Source organism: Bison bison, unplaced genomic scaffold (genome assembly GCF_000754665.1).
Source record: "Bison bison bison isolate TAMUID 2011002044 unplaced genomic scaffold, Bison_UMD1.0 scf7180017864193, whole genome shotgun sequence".
NCBI classification, from domain to species: Eukaryota; Metazoa; Chordata; class Mammalia; order Artiodactyla; family Bovidae; genus Bison; species Bison bison.
Window position 1 is genome coordinate 2252805 of NW_011494765.1, and position 24567 is coordinate 2277371.

General features: G+C 53.0%; 1 protein-coding gene across 1 annotated transcript in view; it reads left to right on the top strand.

Annotated features, from left to right (window-relative positions):
• The first annotated feature begins 75 nt into the window (after positions 1-75).
• The window catches only part of OLFML2A (olfactomedin-like 2A), a 28317-nt gene continuing 3825 nt past the window's right edge, over positions 76-24567 (top strand). Inside the window, exons 1-8 of the mRNA XM_010844042.1 lie at positions 76-94; positions 7136-7399; positions 14057-14164; positions 17002-17208; positions 19275-19521; positions 21670-21888; positions 22954-23139; positions 24028-24566. Of these exons, the coding sequence (XP_010842344.1) occupies positions 92-94; positions 7136-7399; positions 14057-14164; positions 17002-17208; positions 19275-19521; positions 21670-21888; positions 22954-23139; positions 24028-24566 (1773 nt within the window). The 5' untranslated portion in view covers positions 76-91. The remainder of the gene's footprint in view (positions 95-7135; positions 7400-14056; positions 14165-17001; positions 17209-19274; positions 19522-21669; positions 21889-22953; positions 23140-24027; position 24567) is intronic.

Below are 24567 nucleotides of genomic sequence, written 5' to 3' on the forward strand. Positions count from 1 at the left end.
CAGGACAGGCGAGACCCGACCTCGAGCTTAATAGGGAGGCTGCAGGGACCGGGACACCAGGACAGGAGCGCATGGGGAAGAAGCACTGGAGATGGTAGGGGTGTTTGGGACCCGGAGCATCAGGAAGGGGCGCTGGACACAGTCCAGTGAGGGCAGAAGTTCGGTACTGAAATCCTGAGCTAGGGAGAAGGGGCGCTGGGAGCTTGAAGGGGGTGCAGAAGGCGATGGAGTCTCCAGCCTAGGGAGGTGATTCCCAAGAGCGCTGGGCAGGGGCAGCCTAGAGATCTGGCTCAAAGTTTCCGTGGGAGGCTAACGCACGTGGGACAGAGCCCTGGTAACTGCTACCTAGCGACTCCAAGGTTTGTAGCAGGCCCTGGGCCAAGGCTTTCAGCCCATACTGAGGACCCAGAGTCCCTCCCCAGTGAATCCAGCTGGACTGGTCCTTCCTGCCTTCTGGTGTTCCTGCCAGAAATCTGACGTACCCTGTAGAGTGGCAGTCCCAACCTTTTTGGCACCAGGGATGGATTTCGTGGAAGATAGTTTTTCGCATTACATTAATTGTGCACTTTATTTCTATTATTATTAATTATAATAGCTTCACTTCATATCATCAGGGAGTAGATCCTGGAGGTTAGGGATCCCTGCTCTAGAGGACACCATGTCTGCAGAAGTGATCAAGATGTTCTCAGTTGTGGCTAAAAGGTTCTGCTCTGATGTCAAGCAGATCTGGGTTCAAATCCCACCTTCACCTCTCATCCAAGTGACCTTGAGCCTTTACCTCTCTGACCCTCCAATTTCCTGGCCTGTAAATATGGGAATAACAACATAGTTCTCACTTCCTGCAGTCGATGATCTCTACATGAGAGAGATCAAGCCTGGATAATGCTTAACACCACTTTGGCAGCTAGTATGTGCCCAGTAAATGCTACTGTGATTTTGAAATCTCACCACAGAGACCCCAAAAAGAGGGTGAGATCCAGAATGTAGACAGGAGAAGCACTTTGAGTCAGTCAGAGCAGGGACCCCTTGAGGATGTTTTAGAAACGACCGGGTGAGGACTGAGTCAGGGCTGGGGAAAAGTGAGAGGTAGGAGGGAGGTAGAGCCCTTATTCTTGCAGAGCATGAGAATAAGAGTGACTTCTCTTGATGTCCCTTCAGCCCCTTTCCTGGGTAGGAGGTGAGGCTGCCCTGTCCACAGGCAGGTAAAGGGCAGAGACCACTAGCCACATGGTAAGTATATGAGCAGTAGGCACTGGCAGACCCTCAGCCTGAAGATTCAGCTCAGGGTATATAAACAAGTGAGCTGCAGTCTTGAGCATGTACTCCAAAGATAAGGAGGGAATGAGTAGCATTCCCATTTTACAGATGGGAAATTAGGGTGTGTAGAAAGCTGGTTTGTGAATCAAAAAACCTAGGTTTCTTTGGCCCTTTGTTGTTCTTAGACTGTGTGACTTTGGGCAAGTCACTGCCTATTTCTGGACCTCAGATCCCCCATTGGAAAAACATCTTCCCAACTTTCTTTCCATATAGCGCCTTCTAGGATTCCCTGACCTGGGTCAGGTCCAGGAACAAGTGAGCAAAAAACCCCAGATAACCTGATCAGCACTTTGCCATCTCTTATTTCTCTAGCTGGGAGGGATATTTGGTCTTGGGCATCCTCTGAGCCATGCCGAGGACTATAGAGCTTGTGGGGGAGGGCTTGCATTCAAAGCAAAGACAAAGAAAACCCAACACCCTGTTTATGTAGTGAGTCAGCCAAACACTTGCTAGGGTGGGTGTGTGTGCGTGTGTGCGTGTGTGTGTGTGTGTGTGTGTGTGTGTGTGTGCGCGCGTGCGCGTGCTGTCCCAGGGCAAGCTGGGGCTGGTGGGGCGGGGAGGCACATCCCAGAGTGTGGAGGATGAAGCAGCTGGGGGACTCAGCACAGCCCTCCCCCGGACACCTCCCACCCACAGCACTCACCCAGCTGGGAAAAATAAAAATCAAGTGATGGGTGAATTTACTCTGCATTCCTCAGCACAGCCAGACTCCTGCTGGCTCTGAGAGAGAGCTGTTTTCATTATTACCCTCCCTCCCCCAACAATCCTCCTTCCTCCAAGCCCATCCTATTTTCTGAGGGTGAGGGGCGAGCTCTTTGGAGGGCCAATCTGGGAAGTGAAGTCTGTCTAGGGCCCTAAAGGGTTAAGTTGGCCCTGCTTCAGACTTCCTGCTCTTGGGAGGTCTGGCTTCCCCTTCTGCCCAGGACTTTCAGGGGTGCAGGGGCAACGTAACCCCAGAACGCCTGTGGCCAGCTCCTCGCTTGGCATGTTTTAATTTTGTGTTTATAACCAGGTCTCTCCTAAACAGGACTTGGGGTTTCCATCTAAGGAAGAGTTTTGTCCAGTGAGAGGCGTTCACAGCTTCCTGGCATTTCTGAGGGGCTGCCCAGTGAGGAGGTTAGGCTGGATAGACAGGTGACCACGTGACACCCAGGCACAGTACCAGAGGCCTCCAGGAACCTGCTTTTTTGCTGTAGGTCCTTGGAATGTGGCTGAGAATTCCACATCTCTTCCTCAGTCTCCCCATCTGTGAAAGAGCTGCTGACACCTCATTTCCTCCATGCATTCAGGAGTGGGAAGGGGATCTTTGGGCAGCCCTGCTGCTGATCAGAGGCCTGAGGACAGGGAGGAGGTACCAAGGCCTGTGGGAGCTGGGCCAGGGGAGCAGGAGGGGCTGGCACAAGCAGCCGGTGGTATCCCAGGCTGGATCAGATGTTCCAGTCCAGGCCGTACTCAGAGGCTTAGGTGTTGCTGCTCCTCCACTCAGGGAGTTGCCGCCTGTGGGTGTAATTGGAAACAGGCTCCATAGCCGGCCAGGGCTGCACAGTGATGGAGTCCTTCTGCACAAAACAGAGTGTGGGGCCAAGCCAGGCCCCTCGGGTCTCTCTGCAGGAAAAGTCTTGCCCCATCTCTCCCACTGGCTGGGGCACGTGAAGAACATCCTGGGTGCCAAGCCCTCTGCCTAGGGTTTACATTCAAGATCTTACACAACATTCAGGATTTCCCCATTTGACAGACTTGAACAATGAGACTCAAGAGAGTCAGGTAGGGGCTGCTCAAAAATCCAAGACAGGGAACCTGGGGAGTTTGGAGATTCCTGGGGCTCCAGGATTCTCAGCCTTTAGTGGGCACCCAAATACCTGAGAAGCCTGGGAGAGTCTGAGTCAAGGTGGAATAAGGACAGGGCATCTGCATTTTCCAAGTTATCCCATCCCAGGTAATTCTGAGGCACATCTCCCAGCTGAGAACTCATGGAGGTTTGTGGAGCAAGAGAATAACAGATCATCAAAGAGGAGCTTTGGAAGATTAATCGAGCAGAGAGGCGGCTCCCTATATTGTCTGTTGTTTAGTTGCTAAATAGGTCTATTAACCATACTTACTTTAGTCGCTAAGTCATGTCTGACTCCTTACAATTCCATAGACTGTAGCCTGTGAGGTTCCTCTGTCCATGAGATTTCCCAGGCAAGAATACTGGAGTGGGTTGCCATTTCCTTCTCCAGGGAATCTTCCCCACTCAGGGATCAAATCCGCAACTCTCATGTCTCTTGCATTGGCAGGCATGTTCTTTACCACTGAGCCAGCAGGGAAGCCCCATGTATTCTCTAGGTAGCAGTTGCATTAACTAAGCAGTTAATGCAACCTGAGCTTAGGCTGTGGCCAGGGAGTGGAGACCATTGAGATAGAAGATATTTAGGATGAAGCATTGGAAGAACAGGCTTCTTATGTGGCACAGTGGTAAACAATCTGCCTGCCAATGCAGGAGACACAGGTTCAATTCCTGGGTCTGGAAGATCCCCTGGAGAGGAAATGGCAACCTATTCCAGTATTCTTACCTGGGAAATCCCACAGACAGGGGAGCCTGATGGGCTACAGTCCATGGGGTTGCAAAGAGTTGGACATGACTTCGCAACTGAGCACTTATGTACACACATCAGAAGAATATGACTGGTGGGTTTGTTCTGGTGAGAGTGGTGAGAGCAAAGAGGAGGCTCAAAGATCTGAGTTGTGCAGGAGGGGAGATAGACGTGGGTTTGGGAGAAGATGGTGGGCCCAGTTTTGAATGGATTAAGTTGGGGTGCCCGTGGGGTGCATCTGGAGGCGGTGTCCAGAAGACCATGGGCTCTAGGGGAGATCTTTGCCTGCAGAAGGACATGTGGAAACTGCCACTTGGTGAATCTGGGCTGGCCATGAGAGAAGAGGGAAGCTTCAACCTCCAGGTGACACAATCTGTTCTGTTCCTAGAACATTTTCTAGGTTGAAACCCCACTTCTCCATTCTGGCCAGATTTATCCATCTCTCTTCAGAAATATCAAACATGCCTTCTTGGCCTCTTACTGTGGGATTTCCTTGCAAATAGCTGGGGATCTTTTTAAGCACAAGCCACCCACACTCCTGGGGGCTTTAGCAGCAGTGTGTGCTGAGTGAGGCTGCAGGGAAAGATGGGGGCTCAGGCAGGGACTTTCCTGCTTGGCAGTAACCCCAGCCTACAGACTGAGGGCAAAATGGGTCAGATCCATTTCCCCTGCCCAACCGAGGCCTGATCCTTCCAGGGCCACCATCTCTCTCCCAGCTCAGTTGCTGTGGAGAAGCCCTTGCCTGGTGACTTGCATGGGAACTACAGTTTGGAGTCAGGCTGTGCTGTGCGACCCTGGGCAAATCCCTCACCTTCTATGAGACTCAGATTTCTCCTCTCCAAGATGTGTGGTTGTGGTGAGAGCACAGAGGTAGAAAACTACGTACAAACATGCAAAAGGGTTATTGGCAGCAGCTTCAGTAGCAAGTAGAGAGCAGGTGTTCTATGCTAGGTGCTCCACATGCGTTGACTCATTTCAGCCTCAGGACAAGCTTATGGGGAAAGGACTGTTATCCTCCCCATTTTACAGAGGAGGAGGCTGAGACTCAGAGGGGTCAGGGCCATGCGAGGAGGACATGTGGGAGCTGGGATGTGAGCCCAGGCCTGGCTTCTTTCCATGAGGCTCTGCTGCTTCCAGTCAAGCACCACAGGACACTGTGACCACAGGAGGCGGGGCCCTTGCCCCAGGCTCCTGGCAGCTGGGGCTGGAGTGGAGGTCCTCTTCTGACTCCTGCCTCCTGGCCTGTGTCAGGGCCTTGGCCGCCCCCATCAGGACGTAGCACCTCATCTGAGGAGGGAAGGAATGTTGCAGTCATGTGGAGGCCGCTGCTGGTGGGGATGGGTGTTGGATTATGGGTGAGTCCCCAGGAAGAGGCCTCTTTGGCCTGGGCCACACAGAACACACCCACATCCACTTGCTGGGCTCTTTGCCCCACCTGTGGGAGTGGGTGGGGGTGACTAGGGGTTCCAGCAGGGCTGGGAAGGGGGCCCAGAAGTCTCAAAGCAAAGGCAGGCTTACCGCATTAGCGGCGATCTAAAGAATGTACATCATCTCAGCCTGGCTGTCAGTGCTCATGGGCGCAGAGAATTGCCCAGCTGGGCCCAGGGCACACTTGCCCCACAGAGGACCCCGGGCAAAACTTCCACCACAGCGCCCCCTTCCCCACCCTCCTCACCCCCGCGGGACAGCAGGTCTACCCGTGTTGGGCTCTCATCCCCTTGAACAAGTTATTTGCTGGCTCCAGGGCTATTATCGCATCTGGAGAACGCTGCTAAGAATGTCTAGGAAGTTCCTTGGTGGTCCAGTGGCTGAGACTCCATGCTCCCAATGCAGGGGGCCAGGATTCAATCTCTGGTCAGGGAACTAGATCCCACACGCCGTTACTAAGGGTTCACTTGCCGCGACAAAGATCAAAGATCCCAGGTGCTGCAATTAAGACCTGGCACAGCCAAACAAATAAATAAAAAGAATACCTACCAATGTACCCACATGGAGAAATATAGAGGGATAAACAAGCCCCTGTCAGGATTATTGGTGCTAATAATAACAACTACAACATATTCCCGGTATTCTGTCTCTCAGTCCTCACAGTCTTTTGTTCGATATACTCACTAGCAGTACCCTCCTTTTACAGGTGAAGAAACTGAGGCACGGAGAGGTTAAGTAATCTGCCCGAGTGCACACAGCTGTAGGTGGCCCATGGCTGTGTTCCTCACCACCGCCCCACACCTCCCCAGTGCTCAGTGAGTTCTCAATAAATGTCTCCTCCCTGGGCTCCGCATCCCAGGCTTGCCTCCTCCATCCACCGTCTGTCCACAAAGCAGGCTGACTGAGTGCCCTGCAGACCTGGCCCTGGCTCTCTCCTGCTGATAACCCTTCCATGACTTCCCAGTGTTTTCAGGAAGAAGACCAGATCCTCAGCCAGTTTTAAGGGCCCTCCATGGGTCAGGCTCTGCCTCCCTCAGCCTTACCTCCTACCACCAGGCTCTCTGTAGGCACGAGCCAGAATGAACCTCCTCCAGGCTCCCAAGGTGCCCAGTCCTTGCTTGTCTTTGCACATCTGACTTGCTCTCCCTGGACTGTTCTACTCATGCTTAGAAATGTCCCCCGGGGTGCCCTCCTCCGAGCAGTCTTCATGGGTGTCTTTCTCTGGATCTCAGGGCTCACTGCATCAACTTCTCCCATGGCTGAGAAGGTCAAGGATGCCCCTCTGTCTACTTCTTCTGCACCTCCAGCTCCTACCCAGAGTCTGGCAGAGGCCAGGGCTTCAAACAGGTGTCTGAGGGCTCAGAGCAGAAATGGAGTGCCTACTGCCCTTCCCAGAGGACGCTGGGATGCTCATGGGGGTGGGCTTGGCAGAAAGCCCAAGGGGGCCTTGAATTTGCCTGGGTCCTGGTGGCTTCAGTGAGAGCTCAAAGGTGTGGGTTTGTTGACTGAGTCATAAATAGCTGTGCCCTGAGAGCCTGGAGCCCAGGATGGGCGGGCTGAGCCAGCTAGGGGAGTTCTGGCTGGGACTCCCAGGGCCCTGCTGGTGTGTGAGGGCAAAGCAGGCTGGAGCCTGGTGCCTGCCACTGATCTCACCCAGCTGACTCCTGCAGGCTGAAAGTTCTGCTGCCCCCAGTGACCACACTTAAGACATCGGGTGTGTGGCCTCTCAGGGTGGGCTTGAAGGAAAAGGACGGAGGGAAGGGGAACACTCCCCTCGCCCCAGCCCTGGCCTTCAGCTCACCACAGCCTCTCTGCAGGTGTTCGGCGACGTGGACCAGGTGCGCATGACCTCAGAGGGCTCCGACTGCCGCTGCAAGTGCATCATGCGGCCGCTGAGCAAGGACGCGTGCAGCCGGGTGCGCAGCGGGCGGGCGCGCGTGGAGGACTTCTACACGGTGGAGACGGTGAGCTCCGGCACCGACTGCCGCTGCTCCTGCACGGCGCCGCCCTCCTCGCTCAACCCCTGCGAGAACGAGTGGAAGATGGAGAAACTCAAGAAACAGGCACCCGAGCTCCTCAAGGTAGACCTTCTGGAGGAGAGGCGCGATGGGGCCCCTCCTACACCAACACCTAGCCTGGGCTGGCGGGCCGGCCCTCCAGTGAGAGGGCCGCACATGTTAGGAGAGGGGTTGTCCTCGCCCCATTTCACAGGTGAGGAAACAGAGGCTCCCTGGGAGGCAACCACATCTTGCCTAAGGCCACTGGGCCAGTCAGCGATGGAGGCAGACTGCTCTGGCGAGTTTACCTGGAGACAGCCCTTTACTGTCTCATTACCATCCAGCCGAGTGTCCTGGGTTTCCCCAAACCAGGTCATCCATCGTCACCTCCACATAGCATTTGAAATTTTGCGGCACCTGATTGTTTCATGTCATAACTTTTCCCGTATTCATGTACCACCTTCGTGCCAGATGTTGTGCTAAGCTCTTTTTCTCCTCTACATTATTTCTCTAAATTCTTAATCCATTCGGTGAAATGTGGGATCTTTGCCGTCATTTTATAGGTGAGAAAACTGAGGCTTGGACAAGTTAGGTAACTGGCCCGAGTGCTCATATGACATGCAGCCTTAAGTCTACACCCTGTTTTTATGTGAATGTTATAACTACACACCCACCACGGGAAGATTAGAAAGAGGCGCCACCTCTGGGTGACCCAGCCCTGTGCCAGGCCCACCACCAGGACCCATAGCTTGGATAGACGTGGACAAGGAGATCACAGCTACCCAGCCAGCCAGGCACCCACGTACCATTCACACCATGCAGAACTCCGTCCTTGGAGGGCCTAGTGGGGCTCAGATTTGAACTCAGATCCATGTCCAAAGCATGTGTTCTAAATCACCCTGCTCTCCTATCTTCCTTTTTGTAATAGCCCAGATAATTTGATGGCTTTTTCTCAAACTGGAGGACAATGCCTTACGATGTTGTGTTAGTTTCTGCTGTACAACAGCGTGAATTAGCTCTAAGTATGCATGTATCCCCTCCCTCAGGAGCCTCCCTCCCATCACCCCTGTAGATCATCACAGAGAATTTGGTGGCTTTTGAGAGGATCTATTTCTTTTATAATTTCTTCCAAACGCGTCTATTTTGCCCTTTTCGTGTCAAGAACTGTCACGTTCGCTGAGATGTTGCCCTATGTGTAAGCTAACAAGTTAGCCTGCCAGTTTCATGGACACTGGCAGAAGATGTGAGCCAGAGACAAAGGGCTTTATTACTCATGGTCACCAGAGTGCCTCCACTTTCTTGCACTGGTTCTCCCACTCACTTCCCGTGGGGTGATGCAGTGGGGGCTGGATAGCACGTGCACATTCAGTGGGATGTCTTCCAAGAGAAGAGCTCCTACGTAGAGAATCCAAATCTCTTATGAGGAACATCAAACCCACCTTCCCTGCTCTGGAGGGAAACATTCTCTGGCTGCTCCGAGTCTGTTCACTCTACAACAAGGTGGCCTGGAACAAGAACAGTCAGCGTGTCTGCAGGCAAGACACACAGAAAAGCAAGAGGCCCCGGGAAGAATCATCTCCAACATTTGGCTCAAAATATTTTCTTTAAATTTAACTTTAGTTTTATTTTTGTAACAACTGGATGGATACCAAAACTCTCAAAGTTGCAGGGGGCAGGGGGGTGGGGTGAATTTTAGGCCAAGTGGCTTATTTTTTTTTAAAGGAACGAAATGCTTTCTTTATTTTATTTTTGGCTGAGATGAGTCTTTGTTGCTGAGGGGGCTTTTCTCTAGTTGTGGGGAGCGGGGGGCTACTCTTTGTTGCAGTGCATGGGCTTCTCATTGTGGTGGTTTCTCTTGCTGCAGAGCACAGGTTCTAGGTGCTCAGGCTTCAGCAGTTGCAACTTGCAGGCTAGAGAGTACAGGCTCAGTAGTTGCGGCACATGGACTTAGTTGCTCTGCGGCATGTGGAATCTTCCTGGACCAGGGATTGAACCAGTGTCCCCTGCATTGACAAGCAATTCTTATCCAATGTACCATCAGGGAAGTCCCCAAGTGACTTCTTGACAACTTGGCAGTTCCTGGACCACAGTGTCCCCCAAATCCACTAGCGCCCTGCAGACTCCAGGGACAGAAGCCAGAGGCCAGTCTTCAGTCACAGGGACAAATCCAACTTTTGCTCATATCCACTTCCCAGTAAGCGTACTGGACACGAGGATAGACAAAACCTTTTTCTAAAGGCTAGCTGGTTTAATCCTTGCTACAACCCTTTGGAGAGGGAACTTACGTTCCCAGCTTTACTTGGGGGAGGAATCTGAGTCCCAGAGGGGAACTGTGACTTGCCTAAGATCAGAGCAAGAAATTGGCAGCACTAAGATTTGAACCCAAGAATTCTCTGCTGTGTCCCCTTGCCCAGTGGAGAGGTCACTGGGCAGTTCTCTTAGCCCAGAGCTATCCCATAGGCCTTTCAGTGCACAGCAGCCATGGGATTTTTTATTCAGCCTTAGAGGACTAGAGTGGGGCCGTGGTGGGATTAACCCAACAGGTGGGATTGCAGGAAGAGCCCAGAGAAGATACTCTGCCTCCTCGACACCTTAGGAGCAAAAGTGAGGGCCTGAGAGGTACCCAGAGAGCCCCAAGAGAAGCCATGGCAGAAGCAGTACAAGACAGGGCTGAGGCCTCTCCTATTTGGTGTGGCTCCGCCTTCCTCCGTGGGTTTCCCCCACCATCCCAGGAGAAGAGGTTAGGAGAAGCCACTGTGGAGGACAACAGAGCATACCCACCTATACCTGCCCCTTGTCTCTACCTCAACCCTTCCCCTCAAGCTAAGAACTGCAGCTGTTACTTGACCTTAGTTGCATGGCTCCGAGGAAGAAGAATGGGATTCTAGATCCCCTTTCTTGGGAAGGGTGGCTGCAGGGAGGAGCAGTGTTTCTCACCTCTTCACTCCCTTTCCTTCTGGACATGAACTAGATGTGGCCCCACCCTTGAGAAATCCCAGTCCTTTGGGGACACAGCTCCTGATCCCAATAATGGCTAGGTAGTCAGTGCTAGACCAAGCAACATCCCAGGGACTGTGGTAGTCCTGAGGAGGAGGTAACATTAGAACTGGGCATTGAGGGATGTGTAGGAGTCCCTCAGGCAGAGCAGCAATAAAGACAGGCTAGGTGAGAGTAAGTAGAGTGGGTATGACCCAGGGTGCCTCCTCGCCTTTGTCTGTCCCAGCCTTACTAGCCACCGGTCAGTTCCATATTGTGCTTCTCAAACTGTATGTGGTGAAAGACCAGTTTTTTAAAAATCTGTCAAGAGTCAATATTTTGTAAAATACTATAAAATTAGTTGTTAGACAAATGAAATGGAATATAAACAAAAACACTAAATACAAGTCCAGTGTTGGATTAGTAGGGTCCACAGATACAAAATTTCTCTGTCGAACGGCTCTGAAATTTTATGAAAGTCTACTCTTGCTTTGTGTAATTACTTAATCACAGACTGGTAATGAGCAGCTTGGACTGGGAATGGTGCTGGTCTGCAGACCACACTTTGAGTAGCTCAGCTCAAACACGCCATGTGTCTTCACACCTTCAGCTCTTTGCAAGAGCTGTTCCCTTGGCCTGGAATGTCTGTCTCCGGCCATCGTTGCTCAATTTGTGCTTGTCCTTCAGAGTTCAGTTCAGACTTCCTCCTGACAGACTTTATCAACCCACACCCACTCCCAGACAAGTCAGTGCCCCGCCGTCAGTGACCTGGGCACCTGTGTGTGTTTCCGTCTGTGTTTCCTGATCCGGACACCTCTGTGTCACTCTGCACTCCTTGACAGCCTAAGAAGGATCACGGAAGCTCGTGTCTGTATTGTCATCACTGTCCTTAATGCCTGGGCCACAGTGAACATTTGCTGAGGCCAAAGAAGATGGCAGGGGCAGATCGAAGAGACATTGAGTGCCAGGCTTAGCAGATTAGAAGCCCCACCTGGGCAGTGGGGAGCCACAGCGAGCCATCTGGCAGGGGAGTGACCCATGGTCAAAGTTGTGCTTCAGGAAGCCAGTTTTGGTGGCCTTGAAGGCAACAGAAATGAAGCTGGGAGGTCCCTTTTAGCCTCCTGGAATGGTACTCATCACTGATATTCATGAAGCCCTTGCTATGCACCCACTCTGAGCTGAGCCCTGTCCAGACTGTGCTGCTGTGCACCATACCCCTGCTGCCCGCCTCCCAGAGAGAAGCTGAGACCCAGGAGCGTCTAGTTCTGAAACTGCACAGTTCTGAAACTGAACTCCACAGAGCCCTGGGGGTACCACGCAACCCTTCCAAGGCTGAACAAGGTTGTGGGGAAGCAGAGGAGGCTCAGGGCCCTTTTCCTGCTTCCACCAGAGTCCCCCTTTTTCTGTTTTCGAGATCAGTCTACTCAGAGAAGAACTGCCTGGCTTAAAACAGCTTGAACACCCCTGGGAGAGTGGGAGTAAAACTGTTGGAGACAGCTGGCCAAGGCCAAACAGGAGCGCCGGCCTGCTCAGGCCCTGAGAATGCATACAGGGGGTGGACTGGAGGAACTGCCCACTAGAGGCAAGGGAAAGCTGATTTCCCAATTGGCCCTTTGTGCCAAGGTTTCCCTGACAGTCTCACTGGCATCCTGGCCATCTGGAGGGAAGGGTCATGTCCTGATGAGGTGTGACGGAGAGGGGATGGAGTTGGGCAGCTGAGGGGAGAGCCGCGAACTGGGCGAGGGAGACGTGGCATCTGCTACTGACTGGTTGTGCAAGCCCCTCCCCATCTCTTGGCCTCAGTTTCCCCATCTGAACTCAGACAGGCACAGTAAAGCATGATGGGAAAGAGGTTTTGGTTTATACCAATCTGGGCTCTGCTTCTGGCTCCACCATTTAACAGCCGGGGGCCTTGGCTTCACCTCTCTAAGCAGCAGCTTCCCGATCTGCACGACCGAGATAAAAGACCTCCAAACCTTATCACAGGTCAGGTGCCCAGAAGCAGACTCTTGTGCAGATGACTTATTATGAAAGGGCTCCCAGGAGGAACTGATACTGAAGCAGATGAAGCAGCAGGAGGACTGGGGAGAGAGGGGGAAGGAAAGGAGCCCAGTAGAGGCATGGTTTCAGGCCAAGTGCCAGCCCCAGCTGCAGGGGACGCTGGAGTATGAGTGGCAGCTCACTTGTCCTGCGTGGCTAGGATTCTGACTTCTAGATGTCCACACCAGTCAGCCCTTGCCTGCAGACTGCCCCAGGAGGACACACACTCCCAAACACTTTGAGGGCCAAAGTGGCTCTTTGAAGAGAGTCACAGATACAGGCTGTTAAAAGGTAGGCATGTGGAAGCCAGGGTTGGGCACGAGAAACAGAAGCAGGGATCCAGGGGGTGTGGATAGAGCTCCTTCGGTGTCCACTGCTCCACTGTCCTCGGGGTTGTTATGGATTAAGTGAAGTGGTTCATTCAGGCCCCGACACAGCGCCTGCCATATGTGAAATATGCTTAGTTGTGTCCAACTCTTTGTGACCCCATCAACTGCAGCACGCCAGGCTTCCCTGTCCTTCACTATCTCCTGGAACTTGCTCAAACTCATGTCCATTGAGTTGGTGATGTCATCCAACCATCTAATCCTCTGTCATTCCCTTCTCCTCCTGCCTTCAATCTTTCCCAGCATCAGGGTCTTTTCCATGAGTTGGCTATTCGCATCAGGTCACCAAAGTACTGGAGCTTCAGCCTCAGCATCAGTCCTTCCAATGAATATTCAGGGTTGATTTCCTTTAGGATGGACTGGTTTGATCTCCTTGCAGTCCAAGGGACTCTCAAGAGTCTTCTCCAGCACCACAATTCAAAAGCATCAACTCTTCAACACTCAGCTTTCTTTATGGTCCATCTCTCACATCCATACATGACTACTGGAAAAACCATAGCTTTGACTATATGGACCTTTGTGGCAAAGTGATATCTCTGCTTTTTAATATGTTGTCTAGGTTGGTCATAGCTTTTCTTTCAAGGAACAAGCATCTTTTAATTTTATGGCTGCAGTCACCATCCACAGTGATTTTGGAACCCAAGAAAATAAAGTCTCTCACTGTTTCCATTTTTTCCCCATCTATTTGCCATGACGTGATGGGACCAGCGGAGAAGGCAATGGCACCCCACTCCAGTACTCTTGCCTGGGAAATCCCATGGATGGAGGAGCCTGGTAGGCTACAATCCATGGGGTCGCTGAGAGTTGGACACTACTGAGCGACTTCACTTTCATGCATTGGAGAAGGAAATGGCGACCCACTCCAGTGTTCTTGCCTGGAGAATCCCAGAGACAGAGGAGCCTGGTGGGCTTCCATCTATGGGGTCGCACAGAGTCGGACACGACTGATGTGACTTAGCAGCAGCAGCAGCAGCAGATGGGACCAGCTGCCATGATCTTAGTTTTTTGAATGTTAAGTTTTAAGCCAGTTTTTTCACTCTCCTCTTTCACCTTCATCAAGAGGCTCTTTAGTTCCTCTTTGCTTTCTGTCATCAGCTACGTATCTGAGGTTACTGATATTTCTCCCTGCAATCTTGATTTCAGCTTGTGCTTCATCCATGCCAGCATTTCACATGATGTACTCTGCATACAAGTTAAATAAGCAGGGTGACAATATACAACCTTGACGTACTGTTTTCCCAATTTTGAACCAGCTCATTGTCCCATGTCCAGTTCTAACTGCACTTCTTGTCCTGCCGTGTGCTCTGCCTTTTCCCTAACTCTCACCCTTCCCCGGCAGCTGCAGTCCATGGTGGATCTCCTGGAGGGCACCTTGTACAGCATGGACCTCATGAAAGTGCACGCCTACGTCCACAAGGTGGCTTCCCAGATGAACACATTAGAAGAGGTAAGGGCAGAGCTCAAGCCAGTGGCCAGGCTGCTGCCTGGGCAGTTCTGTCTGGACGCTGGTGGCTATAGGAAGCTGGATTCCAGGAGGGAGCTGGACAAGGAGATGCAGGCCACAGGGTTCCACCTTTGAGCAGGAGATCCGACTGGGCCTCAAGGGCCCACAGGAAGCTGGAGGCCTGGGTGGAGAAACTGAGGCGCCTACTAGTTGTGTGAAAGGGGTGTGGAGGGGGCTGGAACCTGTAGCCACCCTCAGTTCACCAAGACCAGGGCACAAGTCTGGGGCGGCCATTCATATGAAACACGAGTGTTGAGAAGGACTGGCCAAGCCTCCTGGGGCCAGGCCCAAGGCAGCATGGCTGTTCAAGGACCCACCTACCTGGAGACCGAGGTGCTAAGTGTCTTCTCCTGCTCAGGGCAAATGTGCCGGAGGGCTGGTGGGTGGTTGACACCGCCCCCTGAGACAGGGACAGAGCTGAGCGGGCGTGGAGGTTCAGGCCTGAGGTCTGCATCTCTGCTGGCACAGCCTGGCCTCCGCCTTTTCCTGCATCCGGTCTGTGCTGGGCTGCTGAGAGCACGGGGATATGCAGCTGCCAGCAGGGGTGTGAGGGGCTTCCTTTCCCGGCTTCCTTTCCAGCGGGAGGGGGCACCTGGGCATCCTGTGCCCCACAAGGGGAGATTAACCTCTTGTGTGCATGCGTGCTAAGTCATTTCAGTCATGTCCAAAGGTTTGCAACCCTATGGACCATAGCCTGCCAGGCTCCTCTGTCCATGGGATTCTCCAGGCAAGAATACTGGAGTGGGTTGCCATTTCCTTCTCCAGGGGATCTTCCCCACCCAGGGATGAACCCGGGTCTCCCGCATTGCATGCAGGTTCTTTACCACTAGCACCACCTGGAAAGCCCCTATTAACCCCTACGAACCCCAAAGTCCAGGGTCACTTAACTATTTGAAGATTATTTGGTGAGTATCTCTTTTGTGCCAGCACGGGAGAAAGATAATAACAGTTGTTGAATTTCTCCTGTGCCCAGGATTTCCTGTGCATAGTGCGTGCCAGGCCCTCCTGTTGTTGGTTCTACAGTTCTGCTTTGACCTTTCTTTCCTCTTGTAATCTTAGGAAATGTTAACTCACTTCACATAACTGTGAGCCAGGCAATCTGGAGGAGCCAGACAATGATTTCCGCAGCCACGAAGAAATGATTTTTAAATTATCTTCTGTTTTGCATTATCTTTGCTTTGCTTCTGTTCACTAAGTGATAGCTGTGGAAAACAAAAGAAGTTTTTTGCTAACACTGGGAGGAGACAGAAAGAACAGCCTCAGGAGGAGCTGGCTTCCTCTGCCTAAGGGAAAAACATCACAGGAGGGACTGACCTCCTGTGATGTCAGGCAGCACTTTGGAGTCCCAGCTTCCCTCTGCTTTCTTCCCTTATGCCAGTGGTTCTCAGCCCTATGTGATTTTGCTCCCCAGGGGACAGCTGGTGTATCTGGAACCATTTCTGGTTGTCACAATTTGGGGGAAGTGGGTGGCGGATGCTGTTGGTTCTAGTGGGCAGTGGTTGGGATGCTGCTAAACATCCCACAATGCAGGACAGTCCCACAACACACAAATGTCAATAGTGCTGAGGTTGAAAAAGCTGCCTTACATGGTTTGCCTCCGTCTTCTCTGTGATCCAGGTGGGAGTGGGGCTGTGTGTGTGTATGTTAGTCGCTCAGTCCTGTCTGACTCTTTGTGACCCCATGGACTGTAGCCCACCAGGCTCCTCTGTCCATGGAATTCTCAAGGCAAGAATACTGGAGTGGTTTGCCATTCCCTTCTCCAGGGGATCTTCCCAAGCTAGGGATGAAACCTGGGTCTCCTGCATTGCAGGCAGATTTTTTACTATCTGAAAAACCAAGGAAGCCTGTGGGGCTAGGGGCTGCTAAAGCCAGGCAATGTCCGCAGCAGGCGGGAGACAACGAGGCAGGGCAGGAGAAGCAGAGTAGGGGTAAAGATGGGGCTTGGTGCTGCGGGTGGAGCCAACAAGACCCAGGAGAAAAGTTGGAGACTTGGAGACTAGGAAGGGATCAGAGGCCATAGCAAAACCCCAATGAGTTTATGTTTATTTTATGAAAAGGGAATATTTATGTATTACTTGTGAATTTAAAAGGTATTTTTAAAGTAGCAAAAGATGGGTAGCACCTTAAAAGATGGATCCATAAGGGACTAGCTAAATACATTTTGGTCCATCCAGACAGTGGCCGGCCATGTGGTCCATAGAAGGTGTAAGAAGCACTATATACAGAGATGTGCAAGAATTCCCCAAACAGACTCAAGGGAGAAAGCAAAGTGGAAACGAAGGAAGCAAGGGAGGAAAGGAGGGAGGGAGGAAGAAGAGGAATTCCCTCACAGTCCGGTGGTTAGGACCCTGAGCTTTCACTGCCAAGGCTTCGATCCCCGCCAGGGTTCAGTGTCTGGTGGGGGTTCAGTATCTGAAGTAAGATCCTGCAAGCCATGCAGCATGGCCAAGAAAAACAAAAGAAAAAAGAAGGCCATCACAATTAACCCAGAAACAGGTGGATGGGAGACATAGATTTTCTATCCATTTATATCCTTTAATTTAGTACTATGAACATGTTTTCTGTTTGTTCATTCATGCAGTTTTTAAATTAAAGTTAATAACCACGGGTCTCGAGCAGCATGCTTTATTTCACTGCTGCTCTTGGGTGCCGCCCCACCCATTCCTCTGGGCCCTGGGTTGGGAGACTGGGTTGGCAAAGCCTGATGGCAGAAGCCGGGGTGTGCCCCAGGGTGGGAGACAGCCCAGGGACTGGAAAGACCTCAAGTCCCACCCCTACAGAGCATCAAGGCCAACCTGAGCCGGGAGAACGAGGTGGTGAGGGAGAGCATGCGCCACTTCAGCGAGCAGCTGAGGCACTACGAGAACCACTCAGCCATCATGATGAGCATCAAGAAGGAGCTCTCCAGCCTGGGCCTCCAGCTGCTGCAGAAGGACGCGGCCACCGCACCCGCCGCCGCCCCAGCCCCCGCCGGCAGCAAGGCTCAGGTGAGACCAGGCTCTGGTGACGGGACCAGAGGTGGGTGGGCTGGGAGCACAGTGTGCCGGGACCTCGGCCCTGAGGGCCAGCTGGGTCATGGGTTGGGGTCATAGGTTGGGGCTGAGGGCTGGCCCAGTGGGAGAGTCCCTGGCAGGGTGGGGGCAAGGGGGTGCCTGCTGTGCAGTAAGCAGTCAACACAGGTGAGCTGGGAGCAGACATGGGGCTCCTGAGCCAGGCGTTTGGTGGTATTCTCATTCCTGGTTCCAAATTAGCAGGGACAAGGTTGCAGAGGTGACCCTCCCTGCCTAGTCCCGGGGGAACCAGGTCACCTGCAGCACAACCGCTTGAAACTTCATCTGCTGTGGCTGGGCCCCTGGCTGCATCAGTTCTGGTAGGGGGTGGGGGCAGGGGGTGTATGTGGGCAATGCCTCCGGGACCCGAGCCAACTAATACCACTTCTTCATGCAACCAATTGATCGTGGGGTGGAGACCTCCTGCAGCAAACACCCAGCCTTCCATCTTCAAACTCAGCTCCCAAAGTGAGCAAAGGCACTGCTTTTGTCAGCAGGCAGAGCCATCCATGGCATATAACACACCTTTGAGCAAATTTGAAAAACGCCCTCCTCTAGCCAGACAGATTGCAGAAAAGACTCTCACCACTGGTCAGATAAATTAGAAGGGGGAGGGACCTCGCTGCTGGTCCAGTGGATAAAACTCAGCTCCCAATGTAGTGGGCTCGGGTTCCATCCCTGGCTGGGGAACTAAGATCCCATATACTGCAACTAAGCTCAAGGACAGCAACTAAGTCCTTGCACAGCAGTGAAGACCCAGGGCAACCAAAACAAGTTAAAAAAAAAAAAAAAAAAAAGGGGGGGGGGGGGCCTCTTTGGGTGGATAAATTATCTGAAGGCTCCTTCCTATGACCAACACACACCAGGATGTGTGCCTTGGCAGATGGAGCACAGACTAGACTTTACTTCCATTCGCTCCTTTGACCAGTCACCACGTGCAGGACACAGCCCCCACCGCTCCCACAGCAGCCTCGTTTTCTAGTGAGTGGGGTAAGAAGGCAGCTGACTTCTTCACAGACATGGTCTCAGCGAAGCCCACAACGACCTGCAAGGGCGGATGCTCATTGCCGGTTTGGCAGATGAGGAAACATGGAGCAGGGTCACTGGGAGAAGGTGGCCTTGATGGAACCCAGGCCTGTGTGACGGCCAAGCCCACTCTCTTCCCCTCCACCCCTCAGCCTCCCGTGCTGACATTTTGATGATGGGACCATCTGTGTCTGCAGCAAGGACCACATAGATGCTGATAAAGCAGGGAGGAAGCCCGGTGCCTTGGCCCAGAGCTGGCTTCCTGCTCATTCCGTGCCAGTTCCAGAGCTGGAATGAGTCCTGTTGGGGCAGTGGCACAGAAAGTCTAGATACCGTCCTTGCTGTATCTCCTGGAGATCCTGCCTAACAATGGGTAATGTCACAGGCCCAGTGTTCGCGTGCCAAGCCAGCATCAGAGGCGTTTAAAAGGAAGCCAAAATAACAGAATTCTTAAAATATTAGAAACAGCATGCCCTAAGGTCAATGCCCTGGTGACCAACCATCCCAGTCTGCCCAGGACTGAAGGGTTTCCCAGGATACGGGACTTTTAGTGCTAACTGGGAAAATTCCAGGCACACTGAGATGAATTGGTCAGGAGGGCCTGAGAACCTCTCCCGGCTCACACACAAAGACCAGTGAGTGAGAGAGACGGATGGGAAGCTGACCTCCCCGGGGAGCTGACCATTGCAGTCTACCCCCCAGGCAGAGTGAACAGGAATTGGTAAGTGGAACAGGATCTAACCTATTAGGCTGGGCTTCAAGCCTACCGGGGAGCTAGAGAGCTAAGTAGGGAAACCAAGGCACACCCTGGTCATGGATATCACCACGATGGGAGGAGAGATGTGAATTCAGGAGCTCCTGGGACACAGGGCCTGGAGCCACCTGACTGCTACCAGCCCCCAAATGCTGAGCCTCCCTGACCCCCTGAAACATCCCTTCTACCACCCTCCAAGTCTGAGACTCCCCTTCTCCCCCAGGACACAGCTGGAGGGAAAGGCAAAGAAAACAACAAATACGGCAGCGTGCAGAAGAGCTTTGTCGACAAGGGCCTCTCGAAACCTCCTAAGGAGAAGCTGCTGAAGGTGGAGAGGCTGAAGAAGGAGGGCAAAGGCAGATTCCCCCAGCCCACAGCCAAGCCCCGGGCCCTGGCCCAGCAGCAGGCCGTGATCCGAGGCATCACCTACTACAAGGCAGGCAGGAAAGACACGACCGAGCCCGTGGCTGGTGAGTTGGAGGAAGACGGGAACCTTGGGGAGTAGGAGTCCTACAGGGACCCAGGATCTCTTGTGTAAACTGCCCCAGACCTCAACTCCGTGGTTTACCTGTTGGTGCCCTTTGCTCACCCACACAATGGGATAATCCCCCTCCTGGGGTTGTTGGGTGGGTGAGATGATAAAATCAACGCGAGGCACCCCTGCAGTATTTCTAGCTGTCTCCACTCTCACTGGACTTTTCCTCCTTCCTTGAAAGATTTGCTGAAAGTTCACTATGTGTGTGCTGTATCTTCCAGACATTCTGCCTTACATGAAGCTCATAGTCTAGTGGGGAAAAGCACACGCATAACTAAGCAGCTGCCTCTGGTGGGGGGGAGAACGCAGGGGCCGGGCCAGGGTTCTGGGAAGTGCCCCGGGGCCTCTGTGGCACCTCCCATGCCCAGATTGGCATTGGAGTGAATGGCCTCTCCAGCACATCCGCTCTGTTCCCCCCAAAGAAGAGCCCACAGACTCTGGTCTCTTTCTTAAAGCTCCCTACCAGATCACGGTGAAGCGCAACGAAATAATTAATCGAAAAACAAGAGACGAAAGTTCCAAGAGTTCCCAGATTTCTGGGCCATCCCCACTGGTGTGGTCCTGATTCTCCCTCTGAGCTCCTCCCCAGATGCCTGCTCTCCTCTGATGTCCCTGAGAGGTGTCCCCAGCCTGCTTCCCCTTCCTGGGTCCTGCTGATCACCTCCTCCACTGAGGCTTTCTGCCTAGCCCATGCCCAAGGGGGCCAGGAGTGGAACTGTGAGGGACCAGTCTCCCAAGAGCCCCTCAGTTCTTGGTCTCTCAGATCTCAGGGGCCTCTTCTCCCAGCTCCTGGTGCCAGCTGTCAGCTCTGAGTCCTGCCAGTTCAGCCTGGCCACCGTGTAAAGCCGCTGACCCCTGGCCAGGGCCCTGCCCATGAACAGCTGCAGGCATCTGACTCTTCCAGTGAGGCCTGTGGGAACAAGCCCTGCCCTGGCTGGGTGCCAAGGTTGGGCCCGGCTGAGGCCTGCTGGCCAGAGGGTGTGCCTTCATTCCCTAGAGACCCCAGGGGCTGCTCCCCAGTGGGGCCTGGCTACACCCTGAGCAAAGGGGAAGCCCAGCAGGAAGAGACAAGGTAGAAGTCACATGAGCCTCAGGACATCTCTGGGAGCCCTGCCACTACAGCAACGACAGCACGATTCCTCTGTCTCTGGTATCACAGCTTTGAATCCTTGCACACATGCTGTCGCAGTTGATCCAGGAGAGGAAACAAGTTCGGAGAGGTGAAGTGACCACCTCCAGGTTTTGCAGCTAGTTAATGGGACTAGAGCCCAGAAGCTGAAGGATTTTCGTTTCCTGCTCTGTGCCACGGAGTCTTACTGCTTTCCCTGCCCATTCCAACTATTTCCCTGACCCCAGCCATTCCAACCCAGGGGAGCGCAGGTCAGGGATGACTGGAGAGGGCCCCAACCAGTGCTATGGAGCTGAAGAAGTTCCGGTCAGTACAGCCCATGACAGCAGGGGTGGAAGAAGAAGGGAGGGCAAGCAAGCAGAGAGATGGGAGTTAGGAGATGAACAAGGGGACAGAGACCTGGGGTCCAGAGGGGATGGGAAGCTGGCCACACCTGGCCTGCCCTACCTGCGGTGTCAAATCCCGGATGAGAGAGACTAGAGGGTGGGTCCAGACAAAGACAATGTCTGTAACATGGGAGCAGGGCTTTCTGCCTCCGGAGATTGGATCCAGGAAATGAAAACACTGGTACAAAGTGTTTCTTTAGGAGGGAAAGGGTTCTCAGGTCCGGCGCCTCACATTTGCCAGGATCTGTGCAAATGTCTCCTATACATTTTTCTCTAATCCATACAACAGCTTGACGTGGTAGACCTCACGACTCTCATTTCACAGAAGGGGAAGCTGAGGCCCACTGAGGCAGGGGACTTGACCGAGGCCACTCGCCTGAGGGGCTTACAGCCAGTCTGCCGACCAGGAAGCCCTCTCCACTTCCTACTTTGCAAGGCTTTTCACTCTTCAGGGGCCAGCCCCTCCTCTCCCCCATGGCCCCAGTGCTGGCAGCCCGGTGGGCCTGGGGAGGATCCCGGGCAGTGGTGGGTGCTGCTCGGATGTGAACACGGGGTCTTCTCTCCACAGACAACGCCCTCAAGGGCACTTCCTGGCTGGAGCAGCTGCCGCCCAGGGTGGAGGGCCGGCCACCAGAGCCCAACTCGGCAGAGCATGAAGAGGCTGCGCCCCAGGCCCCTGAGGGAGCAGATTTGGCCCCTGGCACCCCTGCCTCGGATCCCACCCCCACCCCCACCACCAGTCCCCTGCCCACCGAGCCACCCCCACGCCCGGAAGTCCCCAGTCAAGGTGAGTAAGCCTCACGGGTCAGCAACTACTGCCCGTAGGCCAAATACAACCTGCAGCCTGCTTTTGTACAGCCCTTGAGCTAAGAATAATTTTTACATATTTTAAGGGTTGTTTAAAAAAAAAGAAAATGAAACAGAAATATGTGGTCTGGAAAGTCTAAAATGTTGGCTATCTGATCTTTGTAGGAAAAGCCTGACTACATTTACAGGGAAACAGATAGTGTTCTCAGCAAATTCTTCTTAAAACATCACCTAGAATCCCATCATCAAATCCAGCAACTATTTTTACTTCCCGATTTCTTCTGTCCAGTCTCTGGCCCTGTTTTTTATGTTCATGTTTGTAGTTTCAGCTCATATCTTAGGTAGAAATCTTCCTAATTAAGTCATTGAGCCCATCCTTCTGGAGGGCATCTTGGCTGCCTGTGATAACAAGCCTTAAAACCATCCCCTACTTTGGTCCATGTGCATCCCACTTCTAGGGATCTTTTCCTAAAGGATTCATCAGATATGTGGACAGCAGCTACAGCTTAACTGGTTTCCTTGTGGTCTATTTCTAATGTCGGGAAACTGAAAATAATCTCAAAGTCTAACTGAGGGGATTGGTTAAATTAATTCAGTGGCACAGCTGTCTGGCGGTCTGGTGGAACCTTGAAATCACATCATTAAAAGGCCATTTAATGATGTGAGAGATTGCTCAGTGGAGGGAAAAAACAGGATACATAAAACTGTATATTCAGAAGAATGATGGTGCTTTTTAAGTATTTCTGCATGACTGTACATGCAGAGAAAATAAGAAAAGGAAGGAAATACAACATGTTTAAACTTTTCTTTGAATAACAGAATTTTGAATGATTTTTATTTTCTGCCTTTTCCTTTTCTGAATATTCTGTTTTCTACAATGAGGGGACATTGCTTTGATTATGAAGAAAGAAAAAATAATAATAATGCTACAAATAAAATCTCAGAGGGGATTTAAGAAAGATTCAGATAACATTCCCAGGACTGTTGCTTTGGCTCAGGGCCTGTGGGTGTGTGTATCAAATGCTGCGCCCCTCGCTCCCCACAGGCAGAGAGGCAAGCTGTGAGGGCACCCTCCGGGCCGTGGACCCCCCTGTGAGACACCACAGCTATGGGCGCCATGAGGGAGCCTGGATGAAGGACCCCGCTGCCAGGGATGACAGAATCTATGTCACCAACTACTACTATGGAAACAGCCTGGTGGAATTCCGCAACCTGGAAAACTTCAAGCAAGGTGGGGGACCCCCGAGACGGGAAGGGGGGGCAGGTCTGGGGAGCCTAGAGAGGGTTCCCCTGGAGACATGGCCCTTGTTTGCCTTGTGGTATCCTGTGGTCCAGGCTTCCCCAGCCTGGCCTAGCCCTGTCTGGTCAGCCACCCCATGAAGGGGAGTCTAGGGGCACCCCCTAAGTGGAAACTCTGAGTACTGTTACCCTTGACAGTAAATGACACTCGCGAGGGCAAGACCACGTCCATCTTGTTTGCAGCACTTGCTGAGTGCTTATTATGTGCTAATCACCTGTGTGTATCAACTCATGGTATCTCCATAACTCCACGAGGTGGGGGGTTATCACCCAGTCTTACAGGTTAGCAGAACCCCAGTCCTTACTGGAGCTTCAGGTCTGGACAGGGAAGGGCAGAAATTTTGTTATCACATCTGGAACATGATGGGGAGAAAGGGTCAGTTAGACATGACCTGCCCTCCAGAAATGCACAATCTGATGTGTGTGGCAAAAGCTTTAAGAAACAACTTGGATATGGTGCTCGAGGGAGGCCTTGGGGCTGTGGGAGCCCAGCCTGGAGACCAGGGAAGACTTCCCAGAGGATGTGATGCTGAGGCATTCCCCAGGCAGACAGGATGGGAAATGGCAGTCTAGGCAGCAAGAAGGGCATGGGCAAATGCCCTGGTATCATCCTGGCCTATGCTGGTCCACAACTGGTAACCTTGAACCCTCTGAGCCCCCATTTGCTCCATGGCAAATGGGACAGTGTCTTGAAGGGGCGAGATAACTGGCCCAGCCCCAGGCCCACAGCTCACTCCGTTTCCATTGCTTGCTGGTCCCTGGGATCAGTTGAGGCTTTTTCCCAGAGGCTCTGGTGTAACCATCCGCCCCCTGCACGCAGGCCGTTGGAGTAACATGTACAAGCTGCCCTACAACTGGATCGGCACAGGCCACGTGGTGTACCAGGGCGCCTTCTACTACAACCGCGCCTTCACCAAGAACATCATCAAGTATGACCTGCGGCAGCGCTTCGTTGCCTCCTGGGCGCTGCTGCCGTACGTGGTGTACGAGGACACCACGCCCTGGAAGTGGCGCGGCCACTCGGACATCGACTTCGCCGTGGACGAGAGTGGCCTGTGGGTCATCTACCCCGCCGTGGATGACCGCGACGAGGCGCAGTCTGAGGTGATCGTGCTGAGCCGCCTGGACCCCGGCGACCTGTCAGTGCAACGCGAGACGACGTGGAAGACGCGGCTGCGGCGGAACTCCTACGGGAACTGCTTCCTGGTGTGCGGCATCCTGTACGCCGTGGACACGTACAACCAGCGGGAGGGCCACGTGGCCTACGCCTTCGATACGCACACGGGCACCGATGCCCGCCTGCAGCTGCCCTTTCTCAATGAGCACGCCTACACCACCCAGATCGACTACAACCCCAAGG